General features: G+C 44.7%; 1 protein-coding gene and 1 long non-coding RNA gene across 2 annotated transcripts in view; one reads left to right on the plus strand and one right to left on the minus strand.

Moving 5' to 3' along the window:
• Nucleotides 1-6,150, plus strand: part of GALNTL6 (polypeptide N-acetylgalactosaminyltransferase like 6) — a 927,841-nt gene extending 921,691 nt beyond the window's left edge. Inside the window, exons 14-15 of the mRNA XM_074951163.1 lie at nt 1,887-1,920; nt 6,116-6,150. Coding sequence (XP_074807264.1) covers nt 1,887-1,907 — 21 coding nt within the window. The 3' untranslated portion in view covers nt 1,908-1,920; nt 6,116-6,150. The remainder of the gene's footprint in view (nt 1-1,886; nt 1,921-6,115) is intronic.
• The window catches only part of LOC141986563 (uncharacterized), a 79,861-nt gene that overhangs the window by 19,334 nt on the left and 39,099 nt on the right, over nt 1-21,428 (minus strand). The window lies entirely within an intron of this gene.

Raw genomic sequence — 21,428 nt, forward strand, 5'->3', positions numbered from 1 at the left:
ATCAATAATACCAGTACTAACACCCAGTAAAGTGGAACTTCCAAATATTATGTGACAGCGCTCTGCACACTGATTGGCTGACAGTGTGATTTTAATAGAGAAAGTATCTCCTTCCATGGATGGTACTTTAAGGAAGAGCTTTCTGCCATGATGGTTAGGTATGCCAGAGACCTTTGGTGACATCTATCTAGCTATCTTAGATATATATATTTATTATTTTACAGTGCCCATCAGTGTACTTGGCATCTCCCTGTGCAGATAAGAAAACAGTTCTTGCCCCAAAGAGCTTACAATCTAATTTCAAACAGTGATGGAATGAAGACAATAGGATGGGGATAGTGAAGAAAGCACGAGCTAAGCACTAGGACTGTGGGGTGATTAGTGATGGTGATGGCAGAGCACAGTGAATCAGGTTATTTTTTTCAATTATGTACATAAATAAATGTGTTTAATGATTTACTACTTGTAGGCATCCTGGTAGAAGTGGATCTTTGGGGGGATATGAATGAGGAGAGGTAAATGGTCTTGTGGACCTAGCCAAGGATGTTCCATGTGTTGCGAGTGACATGGGAAAAGGGCACAGTGATGGTTGTCAGAGAAGCAGAGACAAGACCGGGTATTGAGGCTGGCATTATGGGTAGAATGGAGGAGATGTAAAGTGAGATGTGATGAGTCAATGTTAGATAAGTGATGCCAGTATCTAAGAGACATTTGCAATTGGAGGCAAAACTTGGTTCTCAGTAACCTCAGTCCTATCCCTGAACCTTTTTTTTTTTTTAAATTTGAGCCCATAACTCCCTGGCTTGAAAGAATCACAGACAGACAAATGTCCAGTCTGTCTGCTTCTGAGCCCTGGGCATCCCCATCTGATTTGCGCAATAGGATATTGGATACAATTTGCTTAGAAATCCCAAATGAAACTAAAACTAAAATAAAACAATGGTCTGGGCTACAAGAGAGAGTAGAGATCTGCTAGGCCCATGATTCATTCAGTAAAACTGAGGTTGCTAGCCTAGGGAAGTGATTTACAGGAATAAACCTAAATTAGGAAGATCATGAGTCGCAAGCCTACATACAGGAATTTGCGAAGCTGGATGGCGAGGAGGTTATGTCTTGCCAATTTAGTTGGAAAAGGAGGGAGGAAGCAGATAGCTTGGAACAGGTAAGGACCATGGATCACATAAGCCTTGTATACTCCCTGAATGTGAAGGGAGTAAATTCATGGATTACGAGGTCAGAAAGAACCATTGTGATCATCTAGTTTGACATCCTGTATAACACTGGTCATAGAACTCTCCCCTGCCAAAAAAATTCCTAGAGCATGTTTTTTTTAGAAAAACATCCAAACAATTTAAAAATTGTCAGTGATGGAGAATCCACCAAGGCCCTTGGTAAACTGTTCCAGTGGTTAATTATTCTCCCTGTTCAAAATGTATAGCTTATTTCCAGTCTGAATTTGACTAACTTCAACTTCCAGCCACTGGATCATGTTGTATCTTTCTCTGCTAGATTGAAGAGTCCATTATTAAATAATTGTTCCTCATCTGGGCACTTATGGACTGTAATCAAGTCAACCCATAACCTTGTCTTTGTTAAACTAAATAGATTGAGCTCTTTGAGCCTATTAAAGTGAGGCATGTTTTCTAATCCTTTAATCATTCTTGTGGCTCTTCTCTGAACCCTCTCCAATTTATCAACATCCTTCTTGAATTGTGGGCACCAGAAATGGACAGCGTATTCCAGAAGCTGTTGCACCAGTGCCAAATACAGAGGTTAAATAACCTCTCTACTCCTACTTGAGATTCCCCATTTATGCATCCCAGGATTGCACCATTTTGTCCACAGCGTTGCACTAGGAGCTCACCACAATCTCCATATCTTTTCAGAGTCACTGCTTCCCAGGATAGAGTCCCCCATCATGTAAGTATGGTCTATATTCTTTGTTCCTAGATGTATAGATTTACATTTAGCCCTATTAAAAGACCTAGTTTCCTTGTATCCAGTTTACCAAGCGATCCAGATCACTCTGTATAAGTGACCTGTCCTCTTCATTATCTACCACTCCCCCATTTTTTTGTCATCTGCAAATTTGATCAGTGATGATTTTATGTTTTCTTCCAGCTCCAGAATAAAAATGTTCACTAGTGTATGGCCAAGAACCAGTCTCTGTGGGACCCCACTATAAACACACCCATTTGATGATGATTCCATGTTTACAGTTACATATGTTGATACTGTCAGTTAGCCATTTAAAGTGTGACATGTTAATTTTATATCCGTCTAGGCTTTTAATAAAAATATCACACAATACCAAGTCAAATGCCTTAGAGAAGCCTATTATATCAACTCCATTACCTTTATCAAACAAACTTGTAATATCATGAAAAAAAACCAACACCAAGTTAGTTTGACAGGATCTATTTTTCCATAAACCCATGTTAACTGGCATTAATTATATTTATCAATCAAGTTCTGTATCTGCTACTCCATTATCTTGCCCAGCATCTACTATTAGTTTGCCCAGGCCTATAATTTCCCGGGTCATCCTGTTTACCCTTCTTAAAAATATTGTCATAACATTAGCTTTCTTCCTGTCTTCTGGAACGTCCCCAATTTTCCAAGACTTACTGAAAATCAACATTAATGGTCCAGCAAGCTCCTTAGCAAGATCTTTTAAAACTCTTGGAAGCAAGTTATCTAGAGTGGCTGATTTTAAAATGTCTAACTTTTAGTAGCTGCTATTTAACATCTTCCTGAGATACTAGTAGAAATGAAAGAGTTTTATCATAAAATATGACTACATCATCTGTTTTTTCCTCAAACGCAGAACAGAAATATTCATTACACACAATAATGCCTTTTCTGCATTATTGATAATTCTACTATTTCCATCTTGTAATGGACCAATACCAAATATCCTGAAAAATCTCCTCCTTATTGTCCTTAACTCTGCTGGTCATTAATCTCTCCTTGTGTCCCTTTGTTTCCCTTATCAATTTTCTACAATTCCTAGCTTCTGATTTATATTCAATAATATCGACTTCCCCTTTCTTCCATTTGTTATATATTATTTTTTATAGATGCCTTCACTCCCCTCTAACCAGATGAGTTTGTAACCAATATGGCCTTCTTCCTCCATTGTGGCTTTTGGGGCATCAAGTAACGAGTTCTTAGACAATTCCCAATTATCACTCATATTTTTCTGATTAAATTCTTCCCAGCTGATGTGGCTCATAATTATTTTCAACTTTGTGAAATTGTTCCTTTTAAAGCACCAAGTATCTGTCTTTCTCACTGGCTGACAATTTATTCATTATAAATGTGATCAAGTCATGATCACTTGTACCTAAGTTACCATTAATTTTTAGGTCTATGATCAGTTCCTCTTTATCTGTCAGAATGAAGTCTTGTATAGAATTTCCCTGTGTTAGGTGAAACACTCTTTTGAACTTGAAGATTGTCGTCATGTATAATATTTAGAAATTCCAAGGATATTTTACTACTGGCAGCATGAGACCTCCAGCATTTGACACTCAAATTGAAGTCCACCATGATCTCACAGCTTTTCTCCCCTACACATTATAGATAGGCTAACCTTTGAAATATAGGGAGAAGGACCTCCCTTTATTCCAAAGGTCAACCACTGGAAACTTTGGGTGCTTATTCATGTCAAACCTTTTATAACTAGTCCATCACTAATCTGCAGGAACAGATGGGTAATTAGTATTTTCCAACAGGTTCATTTTTAGAATGACAAGAACAATTGCAGAGTCCAAAATACACTAATGACAAAATGTAAAACTAAAGTGGTGATTTGTTGGGTGACCAAGCCAGCACTGAGTTATAACTTTGTGGGTATGTGTTGCAAATCAAATAGGCTGAAGCAGAACACGGGGATCAATGCTCTCATCTCAACTTAAAATAAAAGGTTTATCTCTGAAAGCAGTTTGCATCGCAGGCTTTTCTAGATGGAGAAAAAACAGTACCCAGGTGTTCCAGGAGCCGCCAATCCAGATCACTACCAAGTAGCTCTGCCACTTGCTGTCCAGAGGCAAGATTATGCAAGTTTCTCTCTAGGCATTCTCTTTAGCCCTTTAAAAGTCAGCGGATGCCTTCATCCCCAGTCTTCCTTCTCCAGCATCAAAACTTCCAGCATTTGCACTGTAGATATTCCCCTCCCTCCCCGCCAACTATTCTCTTTTTTTTTCCCTCTTCCCTGCTTTGCCTTCTTTGTCTCCCAGCCTTCACCCACTTGCTACACTAGCCAGTGACCCACCACAGCAGTTGAGCTCAGGGCTCCCATCCTTCCAACTCAATCTTTCTGCAGAGTCTGTCTCTGACAGAGTAAAAGTTCCCAGCCTAGCAGGACAGGTGGCATTATATCTTCACTGAGGGAGGGGGAAGATTCCATAGGCCCAGCACCATCTAGCAGCAGGTATCCCATTGGCTCTTGCCTCCATAAAATACAGTTCTACTCTGAAAAGGGACTGTGTGTTTAAAAAAAAAAGCATCTTAACAGGTCTGTTTCTTATGTGTATTCAGAGTATCTGCTTAATTTGGTGACAAAATTAACCCTGTAGAGTCAGAGTTATGCGAGACTGAGTTGAATGTTTTTCCATCTTGTGTATTCTAAACAGAATTGTACTAAATTCCAGTAAGACACACCTGTGAAAATATATTGAAGTGTTATATAAGTGTAGCGGAAGGGACTATGTATAATGCAGGGAAGAGTGTGTTATAAGTACCGCTGTGTGCTGATTTTCAGAGCATAGGAATCTGTCACAATGCCACTTACAGGTCCTTAGCTCAAGATGTAGCTGCTCATGATTTTAGCTCTGGATGTCCCAAGTTGTCTGCCAAGATGGTGGCTGTCACAGATGACAGAAAAGAAAGAACTCAGCTAGACTCCCAGAACTCAAGCTGAATTTGCAGAGCTAGCAGCTAAATCACTGAAATACAGCCAACAAGGAACTTCACAATACAATTTCTACAACGTCTGTTATGTCTAACTGCCATACATGAACATTGTTCACTAAAAAATCTCATAGGATGGCCAAGAAAGAAAGATTCCCCACAGGAGGTTAACAGATCACAGACTAACTTCAAGGGCTGGCCTCCAAGATCTTGGTTTCTTGCCTTCTTACCGAGTAACCCTCCAAGTCATAACCATGTTTCTCCACAAGGGTCCCGTTCTCTATCTGTATCCTGCCAATGTAGTCTTTATAACTAAGAGGTTGGCAGAGTTTAATTGGGATTCTTTTGGCTATTCCCCCATTATTATAGAGATATCTTCACATCCAATAAAGCTTTGACCATATGAACCTATTGATCAGTGTGGGGAGTCGTCTTCCAGTGGTTCGAGTCCATAGGTCTCTATCCTCTCAAAACTTCTATAAATTCCTTTCATTATTTCCTTTAGGATGGGTTCATCATTGGACTGACACATTTCCATGTGGATACAAACATCAGCCCTCGAAGCTCTATTCTTAACCAGATATCTGGATAATTTGGCAATCCCATTCCTTAATTACTTAAAGTAGTCTAGCACCTTGTCAAGGTTCCTTCCCCACTCTGAACTCTAGGGTACAGATGTGGGGACCTGCATGAAAGACCCCCTAAGCTTATTCTTACCAATTTAGGTTAAAAACTTCCTCAAGGTACAAACTTTGCCTTGTCCTTGAACCCTATGCTGCCTCCACCAAGCGTGTTAAACAAAGAACAGGGAAAGAGCACACTTGGAGATGTCTTCCCCCAAAAAATATCCCCCCAAGCCCTACACCCCCTTTCCTGGGGAAGGCTTGATAAAAATCGTCACCAATTTGCATAGGTGAATACCCAAACCTTTGGATCTTAAGAACAATGAAAAAACAATCAGGTTCTTAAACGAAGAATTTTAATTAAAGTAAAAGAATCACCTTTCTAAAATCAGGATGGTAAATACCTTACAGGATAATCAGATTCAAAACATAGAGAATCCCTCTAGGCAAAACCTTAAGTTACAAAAAGACACAAAAACAGGAATATACATTCCATTCAGCACAGCTATTTTACCAGCCATTAAACAAAAGAAAATCTAACACATTTCTAGCTAGATTTCTTACTAACTTTTTTACAGGTGTTCTGAAGAGCATTCCTGATCTGTTCCTGGCAAAAGCATCACACAGACAGACAGACCCTTTGTTCCCTCCCCCGCTCCAGCTTTGAAAGTAACTCGTCTCCTCATTGGTCATTTTGGTCAGGTGCCAGCGAGGTTATCCTAGCTTCTTAACCCTTTACAGGTGAAAGGGTTTTGCCTCTGGCCAGGAGAGATTTTATAGTTCTGTATACAGAAAGGTGGTTACCTTTCCCTTTATATTTATGACACACCGACACTGAATTTACCAGGTATCTAGTGACAAAATGGAGACTCAGTGTCGGGTTTAAAGCCCTCTTCGAACTTCTCAAAAGCTTCATTTGCTTTCTTACAATCAAAGTGACCTATGTAACAGCCATCTCCTCTTCCAGACATATCAGTGAGTTAGACACCCTTTCCTGCAAGGATCCTTTTCTTCCATTCTTCTAGGACTGTCCACCACACTGCTCCTGAGTGTACCCACAAGGTTTACTATTTCACACCACCCAAAACAGATATTCTCTGCAGCCACATAGCCAGGTGGAGGGAACAGGGCGAGTGATTAAAAAAAAAGGCACCACCTGCTCCGGGTGTCTTCGGCACTGAAGGCCCCGCCGCCGCTGTGCCGCCGAAGACCCGGAGCGAGTTTGTGAGTGACTGAAGGTCCCGCCGCCGAGGTGCTGCCGAAGACCTGGAGCGTCGCCAGGTGAGTAAAAGCGCTGCAGCGGGTGGCGCCTTTTTTTTGGCTCGCTCCCCCTGTTCCCTCAACAGAGGAAAATTTAAAAGGTGCCAAGACATTCACAAGGCGCCACTTGTGCTCAGTGAGAGAAATTGGCATATTCCTACTCCAGTCAGCAAGTAGGCAATGCCAGCCACTGGCAATCTACATCAATTATGACCAATTAACAGGTAAGACAAAGTTGTCTAATTCCATGGGAGTTGACAGTACAATAAATGATTACTGTAATTTGTTAAATCTTTCTGAAATTGTGGGAAAATGTTGTTTTTCAGGTGTGTGCATTTAAGGTATTATATACTGGACTATGACCAATAATATATACTTTATAATGAATAAAATGCAAGCATACATTCTGTGCTGACTAGACTAAAATAGTTGGCTTAGATCTTAATTAATCATGGCTGTAGAAGCTTTGATAAACTTGATTCATTAAAATAACATTTCAGTGTCAATCCTAAAGGATTTACAGAGAGCACATGCCTGTAAATTACTAGACTGTAATGCAGATCTTGAAATACGGCATAAAAATTATTCGCCTGTCCTGTTTTATATTCAATTGTATTAAGTTATGGGACACAAAAGGAAAAAATTGTTAAAGTACCATCTCCAAAAAATTACCTTGATTTGAATGAATAAATACCTCTCAGAAATCACAGTATTTATTTTTTCAATTTGCCTTGTATACATTGCTACAGGGGTTCTAACAACAAATTTTTTGGTGGCCTCGGAGTGTGGCCACCAACTATTGCTGGTGGCCACACTGACAATTTTTCCTAAAATACTTAATTAACTTTAGGAAAAACAAATATTCACATACACACATCCAAATCATTGTAATTTATTTATATAGGGGTTTTTTCAGACTTAGTAATAAAAATAATTTACAGTTGTCTCTATTCTTTACTGGACCTAAACAGACCAGAAACACAAATAAGGTGCTTTGCATGTTCCTGTCTTTTTGTTGTTGTTTCTTTTGCTTTTTTCCCCGCCCTAAGACTTTCAAGATGGTAAGAAACTGTATTAGAATAAACTGCTCTGTCAAGTGGATGAAGAACGTGAAAAGTTTTTTTCATGAGTAAGCAGGTATAACAATTATGTGGCTTCATAGGAATTCATAACTGTTTGCAGTTCCACGTGCCATGACCCCATGGACTTTGTGATCATCAGCAGGGACAAAACTCAGCATCTTCTTCTCCAAAAAACACAAGCCTCTATCACTGAAAGAGAATCTGTTAGCTATAGCAATGTTAGGGCTGATATCCTCAGTGGCTCAGCCACTGGAAGGAGATATGGACATACACACTTCAATATATCTGACATTTTATACATACACACTAGCCCACACAATATAAAGTAGAAACAAAGGAGCTGATAAGATAGTAGGGGTCTGATTCTGATCTAACAATGGTATAAATTGGGAGTATCTTCACTGAAGTAATGGTGTCACACCTATGTATATTCTCTGTGAAAGCTGAGACAGGCTCTGTCGGTGAATTCCTGGCCCTTCTGAAGTCAATGGCAAAGCTCCCATTGATTTCAACGGAGCTGGGATTTTACCCAGTGTTTTTATTATTTTTGCTTGACTTAGCTATTTAAGTACATCAGAGATGATTCTTCTTGTCATGTCCTTACTTCATTAGATTGGTTGAAACATGCTTATTCAACTCCATTGCAACTGAAGATGAATAACAACAGAAATCACCTCAACAGACAGTAAATAGTTCCAACTTCTATCTATAAAATAGAAATTGTATCCATTTTGTTGGTAATAGAATTTTTTGCCTTCTGAACCAATCTGAACATGCAATGCAGCAATTGATTGCTCATGCTGTGTAGATGACAATAGTCAATCATCTTTTCAAGGTATTTTTTGCTAATGTATGTTCATTTTCTTTCAGGCAGGCAAGGAATGATTTTTTTGTTTCTTGCCCATTTTTTATTCTTTTATATGTATATCCTCACACACATTTCACTTGCACAGGGCTGTGGTTAAAAAATTATTCTCAATAAATTAATACTTGACATTCCACTGAAGTCAGTGGAGTTTCACCAGGGATTAATTTGGCACAATTTGTTTTGGGTAGCGTTTGTTTATTGTAGCACTCTTCTGAAGCTTCAATGAAGCAAGCTTTGGTTTTCAAGCCCTTTAAAAATAATAGGTGACAAGAAAGACTACAAGCGCCCATTAAAATAACTGATTGCTGCTTCTCTAACAGGCACAAAAGGTGCCTATAATCAAAACCCAACTAAAAATATTAGCAGCCAGCTGAGGAGGAAAAAATTGATTATCTTAACTGTCATTTTAGCCAATCCAATAACGAAGTTATCTGGGCCTAAGCCTTTACAGGGAGTTCAATTGTGTAGTACTTAACAAATATCCCTGAATCACTGCTTTAAATGAAGAGAATTCGTGAATAGCAAGACAGCTGCAAAAATTAGCTCCGGATCCCAAAGGAGGCGAGAGTTGTTAAGATCAGAGGAACTAAGCTTGGCAAGAGAACAACTGGCAACAAAGGACAGTTATTAAAAGAACATTAAGCCATTTTAGACACCTCAAAAAAAAACCAACCACCCCCAAACAATTAGACATCAGTTTTAAGATAAACAATATGGCCTGAAGTAGAACATAGGATAGCTAAAGTTTCTATCCTCAGTATTGTCAGGAACTCCCAGCCTGAGGAAAGGACTTGTATAAAATACAAGACAGGCTTATCTGAACATTGTATCAGATGCAGACACTCTACAAAAAAGGCTTTTGAAAGCATTTTGCAGGCAAGGGCATGTGTGGGGAATGTGATGAGAGTTGGAGTGGGAAGAGGAACATATGCCTGTCTGAAGATGGAGGGAAGAGGAACACATGCCCCGCTTCTCACCGTACTTCTGGACCACATGAGAAATGAAGTTGGTCAGTCCCTCTTTGCACAACTTCGTAGGCTAAAAACCACTGTGTAGTAAGACCCAAAGTGAGTGTGTGGTCACTGAAAATATAGGTAGCATGGGGCCTGGTCCAAAACCCACTGAAGTCAACTAGAATCTTATTAGATACGGGGCTAGAAATCGCTATACTGTAAACTTTCCATCATAACATTATTAGCAATATGACTATGTCCACACTTGGAGCTAGGGGTGTAATTCCCAGCTTGTGTAGACATACTTGCTAGTTCTCATCAACCCAGCATGCTAAAATAAATAGCCTAGCCACGGATTCCAGGTAGGTTTGTATTTGGGGCATCTAGTCTCTGCCTAGGCTACCACAGCTACACTACTACTTTTAGTGCACTAGAGTTAGAACAGGTATGTCTATGTGAGTTAGGAATCACACTACTAGCTTCAAGGGTAGGCACAGCCCAGAATTCACACAGCTATCATTTGGGAAGCCAGAGTGTCATTGTCAGTAAGACGAAAGTGTAAGTTGACTAACATAATTCAAAAGTTCTTGGTTTTCTATTTGTTACTTTATATCTCGTCATCAGGTCAGGATGCAGAATGTAAATATAGGCAGTAGGGCAAGAACATTAAAAAGGTTTCCAATTTCATTTTATTTTAGCCTTGCTTGGTGTCTTTAAGATAAGCTATGTTGAAAGCAATATTATATATGGTTATTAGCTGGGTGAAACCTTTTCATGGGTTGGGTTAAAACCCTTTTGAGGTTGGTAGGTGTGACCTTACTGTTCAATTAACATAACACGAAACATCAAGCCGTCACATTCTGGGTGCAATCCAGACCAGTGAGGGGTTATGTCACCAGCTTCCCCTGGTGGGTGCCTCGTAATGTGGGTGCCTCGTAATGCTTTGCTGCTGTAGCTCCCAGCCTGGGCCACTCACAACCAGCCTACAGCATGAAGGTCACACCTTGAGTGTGTATAGGTGCAGCCCTTGTCCAGCAGCTTGCCAACAATACACTAGTCACAAACAGGCTTCCACCAGACATGGTTACTACTTGCAGGGTGACTCCAACACACTCCCAAACCCAGGTTTTCCCAAAAATGTGTGTTCTGCACTGTCCAGCCATTGCCCAGTCAGTTCACATATTAAGGTTAATTGCCCCAGTATGGAGTCAATATTCAACTGTTTGTTAGTTATTTTAACTGTAGTTACTAAACAGTTCAGTTTAAATACAGCTCTGGATTGGTTTAGATTAAAAATAAAATGAGATTATTCACAAAAGAAGACAGGATTTTAAGTGACTTCAAGTATAAGAGACAAAAGTTAGAAATGGTTATAAGACAATAAAAGTGAAAACAGTTGTCAAAGTCTAAAACTTAATAAGAACATAAGAATGGCCATACTGAGTCAGACCAAAAGGCCAATCTAGCCTAGTATCCTGTCTTCTGACAGTGGCCAATGCCAGGTGCCCCAGAGGGAATGAACAGAAAAGGTAATCATCAAGAGATCCATCCCCTGTTGCCCATTCCCAGCTTCTGGCAAAGCTTTCGTTCAAGTCTTTGTTTAATATGGCTTTTCTCACCCACAGTCTTCTAGCAAGATGGTGACTGACCCTTTCCGTGGTCAGGGTCACTCCTAGAGGCCTAAAGATGCTGCTGCCTTTGTCTTCTTAGGTGAAGGACAGAGATCTTTGCAGGGGTGCTGGAACAGTTTGTATAGTGGGGATGCTAAGAGCCATTGAACCAAACTGTAAACTGTGTATATGATGGAAACCACTTCAAGCCAGGGCGGTGCTACCGCACCCCCAGCACCAGCATGTATGAATCTTGGGGTTCTTCTTCAAGTGATTGCTCATGTGCATTCCAATAGGTGTGTGCGCACGCCGCATGCACGATTGCCGGAAGCTTTTCCCTTGTGGTACCCGTCGGGTCGGCAGTGGAGACCCCTGGAGTGGCGCCCTCATGGTGACGTATATATGACCCTGCCGACCTGCCGCCTGTTCAGTTCCTTCTTACTGCCCATGACGGTCGTTGGAACAGCTTAGTGTTTGCTCTAGGCAAGTTACTTAGCCTAGTGGTTACCTTTGTCTTCAGTGTAGATAGTTATTCAAGTTAATAGTTGTAGTTATTGTTCTCCCAGGGGGTTCCCCGCCTTTGCTCTACTCGGGCATGCCTTGGCCGCAGGGGTTTAAACCGTGCGAGAGGTGTGGGAAGCCTATGCCTACAAGCAATCCACTTGATTGTCTCAAGTGTCTCGGCGAGGGCCATCAAACAGATAAGTGCCCTATTTGTAGGGGCTTTAAACCCAGAGTAAAGAAAGAGCGGGACTACCGCCTGAAACTCCTTTTGAGGGAGTCGGCCCTTCAGCCGCAGACGGGACCGGCGCCGGTCTTCTTGGTACGTAGTGTGCCGCCCTCAATGCGGGATGTCCCAGCACCAAGGAAGGACCCGGCAAGGAGCCACCGGCACCGTTTCCTGGCATGCAAGGCCAGTGCCTCGCATCAGCGCCGACCCCAGTCTCCGGTGCCACATAAGAAAAAAAAGCCGGACAGAGGTCGTTCCCCTGTCAGGAAGCCGAAGGGCGATCACAGTGGGGTGAGTCCTCTGGTTGGACACCCCCGTCAAGGCCCTCAAGAGCCAACACTGTCAGCCTCGGCCCCGGCTGCAGAGACCTTGAGTCCGGCGGGTATGGATTCTCCTACCCGTGGGGAACTGGAGGAAGAGCTCGACCTCCCCTCCACTCCGGACACCTATGAGGCGGCCCACGACCTCATTGATATAACGTCGCAGTACCCAGCCCCGCATGTGCGAGATCCGGGCCTGCAGACTCAGCTACTAGCATCAGTACCAACCGTAGTAGTGTGCCCGGCACCGAGGGGCGCCACTATGCCACCAATGACTTCAGCATGATGTTGGTACCGATGTCGGCAGCACCGATGATGGCGGCACCGATAACAGCAGCACCGATGATGGCGGTTCCGATGGCTACGGCACCATCGGGGACAGCAATGCCGGCACCGATGCCGGCACCGCCATTAATCCAGCACTGTGGTAAAGCCATGATGCTACGGTGCCGGTCTCCGTCCCCTCGCTACCGTTCTCCAGCACCGTCGGGCTCTGCTTCACTGTGGTCAGCGTCAGAGTATTCGTCGGAGTCAGAGGCCGAATCTTCACAGTCCCGATGCAGTCATTACCAATCTCGGTCCCAACATCGTTTCCGGCACCATCGGCCAGGGGAGCAAGCGGCGCCGGTAGCCACTTGGCTACCCCAGTGGCAGGGCCCAGTACAATGTATCTTTTGGACCCCCTGGGCCTATCATCAGGTGCAAGGCCAAGGTTCTAGACCTGTGTCGGTGGTATCAGGGCCCCGTGCCCCTCCATCAGCGTCATCGATGGCACACCGCTCCCCTAGGGCACTGGAGGACCTGACACGGGATGTGACTGTCTATCAGCCACAGTCGGCCACAGCTCCCACTTCACCGATAGTAGAGGCCACTCAGCCGATCATTGTCAGGGCTCCTGAGTTACCATGTCCGGCCTCTAGACACCCGGAGGGGCAGGAGGACCTGGTTCCGGGAACATCTTCCTCCTCTTCGCCTGATGAGGCTGTGGCAGGCACGTCCACCGCTTTACCACCAATGGATGTCAAGGGCCACCAGGACCTACTTAGGAGGCGGAGGAAGTTGCTGAGGACTTAGACCCCATAGTAGATATCCTCACCCCAGAGGGTCCCTCCAGGGTTGCATTGCCCCTCATAAAGTCTCTATCCAGACCACCACCAACGTGCTTTGGCAGACTCCAGCCTCTATACCACCGACGGCTAAGGGTGTGGAGAGACGCTACTTTGTGCCACAAAAGAGCTGTGAGCACCTTTTTACACACCCCCAACTGGGTACATTGGTCGTAGACGCAGTAAATCATAAGGCGCGGCAGGGTCAACGGGGTTCCACTCCTAAGTCATGTGACGTAAAGAAGCTGGACCTCTTCGGCCATAAAGTCTATTCAACTGTGGGTCTTCAGCTTCGAATAGCTAACCAACAGGCAGTGCTAGGCCTTTAATTCCTGGTAGGTGTTGGCCAAGTTCCACGAGTTTATCCCGACTGATTCATGTAGGGAGTTCAGAGCCCTCCTGGAAGAAGGCAGGGTGGTCTCTAGAACTCCTCTTCAAGCAGCCCTCAATGCAGCGGATTCGGCAGCTAGAACTATGGCCACCGCCATCACTATGAGACGTAGTGCATGGCTCCAGGTCTAGGGTATCCCTCCTGAGGTCTAAAATACCATACAGGACCTTCCCTTTGACCATGAGGGCCTGTTTGCCCAAAATACGGACAAACGTTTACTCAGCATGGCCTGTGAGTCCTTGAGGTGGAGATCATAGAATCATAGAATATCAGGGTTGGAAGGGACCCCAGAAGGTCATCTAGTCCAACCCGCTGCTCGAAGCAGGACCAATTCCCAGTTAAATCATCCCAGCCAGGGCTTTGTCAAGCCTTTGTCAATCTCTTAGGCTGCACACCCCTGCACCTCAGAGAAGACCTTTTAGGCCTCAGCCCCCATCTCACTTCTACCAAGGACCCCCTAGATGGGACCCACCTTGAAGGAGGCGCCCACAATCTTCTTCAGGCCAAGGCCAGGGTTCGACTAAACAGCTCCCTGGCCCTAAGCCTAACTTTTGAAGTTACGCACGGGGATGGCGCACCAGCCGCCTTACCGGATCCTTCCCGTCCCTTTGTGAACCGACTCTCCCACTTCTACTGGGCTTGGGCTCAGATCACGTCAGATCACTGGGTCCTCAGCACAGTAGGGGCAGGATATTCTATCCAATTCTGCTTCCTACCGCCCTCCCACCCCTCTTCAGGACTCTTCTCACAAGCAACTTCTTTTACAGGAGGTTCAGTCACTCCTAGCACTAGGGATGATAGAGAAGGTCCCTCAGGAATTCAGGGGCAAGGGGTTCTACTCCCCTTACTTCCTTATCCTCAAGGCCAAGGGAGGGCTTCGGCCTATCCTGGACCTGCGAGACCTCAACTCATACATAAAAAAGGTGAAGTTTCGCATGGTCTCTCTGGCCACCATCATTCCCTCAATGGAGCCGGGTGACTGGTATGCCGCCCTCAACTTGAAGGACGCATATTTCCATATTTCAATTATCCCTTCCCACAGGCGTTTTCTCAGTGGCCATCACTACCAGTTCAGGGTGCTTCCGTTCGGCCTTTCCACCGCTCCTCGGGTATTCACCAAGTGTATGGCAGTAGTGGCAGTGTTCCTCTGCAGGTGTCAGGTCCAGGTTTTCCCATACTTGGACGACTGGCTTCTCAAGGCAGAATCCCAAACAAGGGTAGTGCAGCACATATCCCTGGTCAGGGACATATTCCTCAGGCTGGGCCTTATATTAAATGAACCCAAGTCTATCCTGACCCCCACTCAAAGGATAGAGTTCATTGGAGCCCTCCTGGACTCTACGGTCGTGAGGGCGTTCCTCCCAGAGCTACACTTCAAAGCAATTGTGGACATTATTCATACCCTCCTTCGTTTTCCAACCAAACTGTATGGGGCTTCTGGGACATATGGCTGCCTGCACATATGTGGTGCAACATGCCAGGCTCCGCCTTTGACCTCTACAAGCGTGGCTAGCACCGGTGCACAGGCAGGGCAGGGATCCATTGGACTCAATAGTGACCCTCCCCCTGCGAATACTCAGCTCCCTCCACTGGTGGCTCCAACCTTAGATGGTCTGTGCGGGAGTATCTTTCGCAAAGCCCCAACCGCCGATTGTCCTGGTTACGGACGCTTCGGCGCTCGGTTGGGGAGCTCATCTGAGCAGTGTCAGAACCCAAGGCCTCTGGTCCCAGACAGAGCTGTTGCTGCACATCAATGTCCGAGAGTTGAGAGCAGTTCGCCTGCATTCCAGACATTTCAGAGCCATCTCTGGGACAGGTGCATATCAGCACTCAGACAACACTGCAGGAATGTTTTATATAAACAAACAGGGTGGTGCTCCCTCCTTTCCCCTCTGCTGGGAAGCCCTTGCCCTGTGGGATTTTTGCATCACACACTCCATCCACCTGCAGGCATCATACCTTCCTGGGGTGCAGAACGAGCTGGCAGACCGCCTCAGCCACTCGTTCCAGGGACACGAGTGGTCCCTCAGATCGGATATGATGCACTCAATTTTCCAGAAGTGGAGCTTTCCCCATAAAGACCTGTTCGCCACACGGGGCAACAGGACGTGCCAGAGGTTCTGCTCCTTCCTGAACCACAGCCCGGGCTCCATTGCGGAAGCCTTTCACCTATCTTGGGCAGGGCACCTGATGTATGCTTTCCCACCGTTCCCGCTCATACACAGAGTGCTCCTCAAGGTTCACCAGGACAGGGCCTCACTGATCCTGATAGCACCAGCGTGGCCCCGCCAGCACTGGTTCACCGTATTGCTGAACCTTTCAGTGGTCACACCAATAGTGCTCCCCATCTTCCCATCCCTAATTTCGCAGGATCACGGCTGGCTGCAGCACCCCAACCTGGATTCTCTCCACCTCACAGTGTGGAAACTCCATGGTTGAACCCTTTGGAACTTTAGTGCTCGAACTCAGTCAGGGAAGTCCTGTTGGGAAGCAGAAAACCCTCCACTCGAGCCACGTACCTGGCCAAGTGGAAGCGTTTCTCCATTTGGTCCCGACAAAGAGGATCTGAACCACAATCAGCCCCAGTTCCTCTTGTCCTAGACTACCTCTTGGACCTCAGGAGCCGAGGGTTGGCGATATCATCCCTAAGGGTACACCTGACGGCCATTTCAGCCTTCCACCCGGGAATGCTGGGCGGGGGATCAGCATTCAGTAACCCTATGGTGGGCAGGTTCCTTAAGGGCCTTGACAGACTTTACCTACATGTACGTCAGCCCGTTGCCTCCCCCCCGCCCCCCGCCTCCGAGACCTAAACCTGGTCCTATCCTCTCTCATGAGGACCCCCTTTGAGCCTATGGCTACCTGCCCTCTCTCCTATCTGTCCTGGAAGGTGGCCTTCCTAGTAGCTATAATCTCTGCGAGGAGGGTGTCCGAGCTCAGAGCCCTGACTTCCGAACCCCCATACACAGTGTTTTATAAAGACAAGGTGCAGCTACGTCCCCACCCTGCATTTTTGCCCAAAGTGGCCTCCCAGTTTCATGGGAGCCAGGACATATTCTTGCCTCTGTTCTTCCCTAAACCCCATGCCACCAGCAGGGAGTGTATGTTTCACACCTTAGATGTTAGACGGGCCTTAGCCTTTTACATTGAATGCACAAAACCGTTCTGTAAATCACCACAGCTTTTTACTGCAATTGCAGAAAGGATGAGGGGGTTTCCTATTTCATCACAGAGAATCTCAGCATGGATCACGTCCTGCATCAGGACGTGCTTTGACCTGGCTAAAATTCGAGCTCCACCTATTACAGCGCATTCCACCAGAGCGCAAGCGATGTCCGCAGCTTTCCTGGCACAGATCCCTATCCTGGACATCTGCAAGGCAGCAACATGGTCTTCAGTCCACACCTTCACTTCCCATTACGCCATTACCCAGCAGGCGAGGGATGGTGTTGCTTTTGGTTTGGCTGTCCTCCGATCGACAGTCAGGTGAACTCCGACCCCTCTTCCGGGGCAACCACTTGGAAGTCACCTATTGGCATGCACATGAGCAATCACTCGAAGAAGAAAAAACGGTTACTTATCTCTCGTAACTGTTGTTCTTCGAGATATGTTGCTTGTGTCCATTCCAAATCCCACCCGCCTCCACGCTGTCGGAGTCTTCCGGCAAGAAGGAACTGAACGGGCGGCGGGGCAGCGGGGCAGCAGGGTCATATATACGTCGCCATGAGGTCTCCACTGCTGACCCGATGGGTACCGCTGGGAAAAGCTTCCGGCGATCGTCCATGCGGTACGCACACACACCTATTGGAATGGACATGAGCAACGCATCTCGAAGAAGAACAGTTACGAGAGGTGAATAACCGTCTTTTTCTGCCCCTTTCCTTTATAGTCCAGTGACCCTGTGAAGTGGATTCTTCTGAAGATTACCCCTCCAAATAAAGTTTATCCAAACAGTGAGGAAGGGCAATATGGCATCTAGTGATAAAGGAAGATCCATGTTCTTTCTTCCCCCAGTTGTGTTTGCTAAAATGCAAATTGTTCTCTTTCCTGCCATCTCCTCCCCCTGCAGTCTTGAGGACCCTGTTGTGACACTCTGTATCTCGGGGAATACCCTGCAGCCCCATTTTCATCCTTATATTATGATTGTGTGGTACACAATACAAAGTTTGTCATGTTGGGTGTCTTCAGAAGGCTCATGATGCATTGAGCATTGTTATTATAGTAATGTTATAGGTTGTAATTTCATGTATATAGTTATGAGGCTGCAAATGTGTCCTCATGGCTTAAAACAAGCCGAGGCAAAACTGTCTAGGAGCAGAGGGGCAGTTCACACCGCATTAGGGCATGTATGGGACAAACCCAGCCCAACCTCACAGGAACAAAGGACACTGGCCTAGGCAGTGACAAAGGATCTGTTGGACTCTCGAGTGAGTCACCCCCCTTCCCCGGTCAGTTTGGGACTACGGTGAGGTAATGCTCACCTGACGCTGAAGCGGGGGGCAAAGCCGAGGGGGAAGAAAGAACATGATAAAAGAGAGAGAGACGTTTCCCGTGCTCTTCCTTTCCCTTCCACCTCCATCTATAGACACCACCACCAAGTGACTGAAGCACTGATCAAAGGGGAAAGCCTGGCTGAAGGGCAACCAGCCAGCCTGTGGTGAGAAGCATCTAAGTTTGTAAGAGCACTGAAAGTGTTAAGATCAGCTTAGAATGTGTTTTGCTTTGACTTTATTTGCCCAAATCTGACTTCTTGTGCTTTGACATATAATCACTTAAAATCTATCTTTTGTAGTTAATAAATTTGTTTGTTCTACCTGAAGCAGTGCATTTGGTTTGAAGCATGTCAGAGACTCCCCTTGCAATAACAAGCCTGGTGCATATCAATTTCTTTGTTAAATTGACGAACTCATATAAGCTTACAGCGTCCAGTGGGCATAACTGGACACTGCAAGACAGAGGTTCCTAGGGTTGTGTCTGGGACTGGAGATATTGGCTAGTGTCATCCGGTTGCACAATCCAAGCTGCAGCTGTCCAAAAATACTCACTCACATAGCTAGGAGCAGCTTACATGCCAGAGGCTGTGTGTGAACAGCCCGGGAGTGGGGGTTCTCACAGAGGAGCAGGGTAAGGCTGGCTCCCAGAGTTGAGGATTGGAGTGACCTAGCAGATCACCAGTCCAGATAACACCAGGGGAACATCACACCTGTTTACTACATATATGAAAACTGAAGTAAACACACATTCCTGTGTTTAGTATGGACCTGTTCAAAACCAGAGAGCCCTGCCTTGGCCAAAGTTGCTGAACATGTGCTAATAACGTCACAGAGGGGGAATTCATAACTTTATATATAGTATTGCTACATACATTTCACCATAGTATTATTGACCAGAGAGTGACTAGTTTTCAAATGATACCTCACAAGGCATGCTTTGTACAAAGATTATTAGAATGGCGTGTAGGGTGTGAATACAGGGGTGCTTTTGGTCCCAACCCCACCTAAGACAAAAGGTATGAGCGAAGCTGCCCAGGAGCTTTTGGGCTGGGTATTGTTTTGGGTAGGGGTATGTGGGTATGTGAAAGAACATACAAAAACTGAGGACACAGACAGAACTGAGAGAGAGGCAGAGGGAAAAAAACCAAGAAAGCTTAGGAGTAGTTTCTGGGTACAGTTTGACCCTGGAAAAAGCTAGGGAGGCAGAGAGCTTTTGAGCCTGTTGTCAAAAGAAGCTTGGGGCTGTAAGCTAAGAAACTCCTCCTTTTGTTCTTGGTTCCTTCTGCATTTGGAGACATGGGACTTTGTATATTCTTTGTAAATAAACAAAACTGCATTAAAGAAAAATAATTGACTCCATCAATTTCTACTTCCAGCTGGAACATCCCCAGGGTTCTGAAAATTGACTAGCCACTCAGGTCCAAAGGATCAACAATATTAAACGCAGTGGCCCAGAATATTCCTAGCCCTTTCAGACATGCTAGTGATGATGGTGGGGAGTTTCAAGGAGCACTACCACTACCATCACCAGGCTTCCCATACAAGGACTAAGGACAGCTATAGTCTCTGCACTCAGGACAGTCTCTGTGCTCCTTCTGGTATCTCAGTTGTGGAATCCACTCCAAAGGCGCGGTGGGGAGACAGGCCATGGGAGGTGATAGGAGCAAACTGCAGAATACCAAGAAATGATATGCCAGAGAGCATTTGTGTTTCCTGAGTTTGCAAGCATTTCTTTATAATGAGGACCCTATTACTGTAATCCATTATGTTAGCAATGCAGCTGATTGAACCTTGGAATTTCAAATTTTCTTTTTATCCCACACTGTGTAGCCCAAAACCAAATATTTTCAAATTTTCCTGCAAAACAGAATTTCTGAAAAATTCCAGTTCCAGAAAAATTTCATTTCAGATTTCCGAAACTTGTGTCAATGTATTAAATAGTTCCATTGCAACATGAACTGAAGACACTGATCTAGAAAATAAGACAAAATGTTTAAATCATTACTAAGCAGCAGCTGCTCTTTAGTTGAAATACTCTATTATTTTTTAAATCATTATTCTGTCCTATAATGACTTGTCAGTAGTAGTGTATATTATAAAATGATGTAAAAATAATATAAAAAATGAAGAAAAAGTTGAAAGGCAACTTTGGAATTCTGAAACAAAAATTTTCCAAAACAAATTTGTTCATTTCAAAATATTTTTTCCTGCAGGAATATTAATCAAAATTAGACACATTTTCCAAAATGTTTTGATTTAGTGGAAAACCTCATTTTTTGACCAAAAATTCCAGTCAGCTCTCTTTAGCACCTCCCATCTAGATAACCTGCAATGTGATGATCATGATAGTACTTAAAGTCTATGAGTCTACATGCTCAATGTGTGTGCATTAAACAAATCTAGAAACTGAGCTGGTCAAGAAGGCAACAGTCCACGTGGTAGACAGTATATGGCGCTAGGTACATAGGGAACCACTGCTCCATGCTCTGCATTGGCTGACAGGTTGATTTTTGAGCTATAATTCCCTAAATCTGTTGGAGCCCCCCACCTGAAAGGTCATCTCTCTGGAGGGATCACCCTCTCTGTCCCATTTGCTAATACCACAGCTTTAGTCAACAGAGGAATTCACAATCGAATCCCCTTCATATAAAAGGGAGGATGCTGCCATCAGGGTAGTCTCACAGAGGGACTCCTCCCCTTGGTCTGAAATACCATGACCCTTCAAGGAAGACTGCATGCCTAGCCTCTTAGGGAGTGAGGGATACAATCAGTGATGGTGTCCATGGGGGAAGCAGGGTTTATTTGTCTTTGGTTTATCTTTGGACAGTTATTTTCTGGTTTGGAGATGGGGTGAAACTGCTGGTTTTAGTTTCGTAGCTGCCTAGCTCAATCCTTATATCGCTCCCATCGCTGCAGTATCTCCGAGCACCTTTCCTGCATTAAAAATAGAAATCACAATCTCTCTCTTTCTTCCTTCATAACCTGCAGAAATTAGTTTGTGTGTAAGTATGTGTAGATTGAGAGAACACCAAGACAAAGAGATGAGGTTTGCATTGCATTCTGGCAGAGGGCCAGCAG

Source organism: Natator depressus, chromosome 4 (assembly GCF_965152275.1).
Source record: "Natator depressus isolate rNatDep1 chromosome 4, rNatDep2.hap1, whole genome shotgun sequence".
In the NCBI taxonomy this organism is placed as follows: domain Eukaryota; kingdom Metazoa; phylum Chordata; order Testudines; family Cheloniidae; genus Natator; species Natator depressus.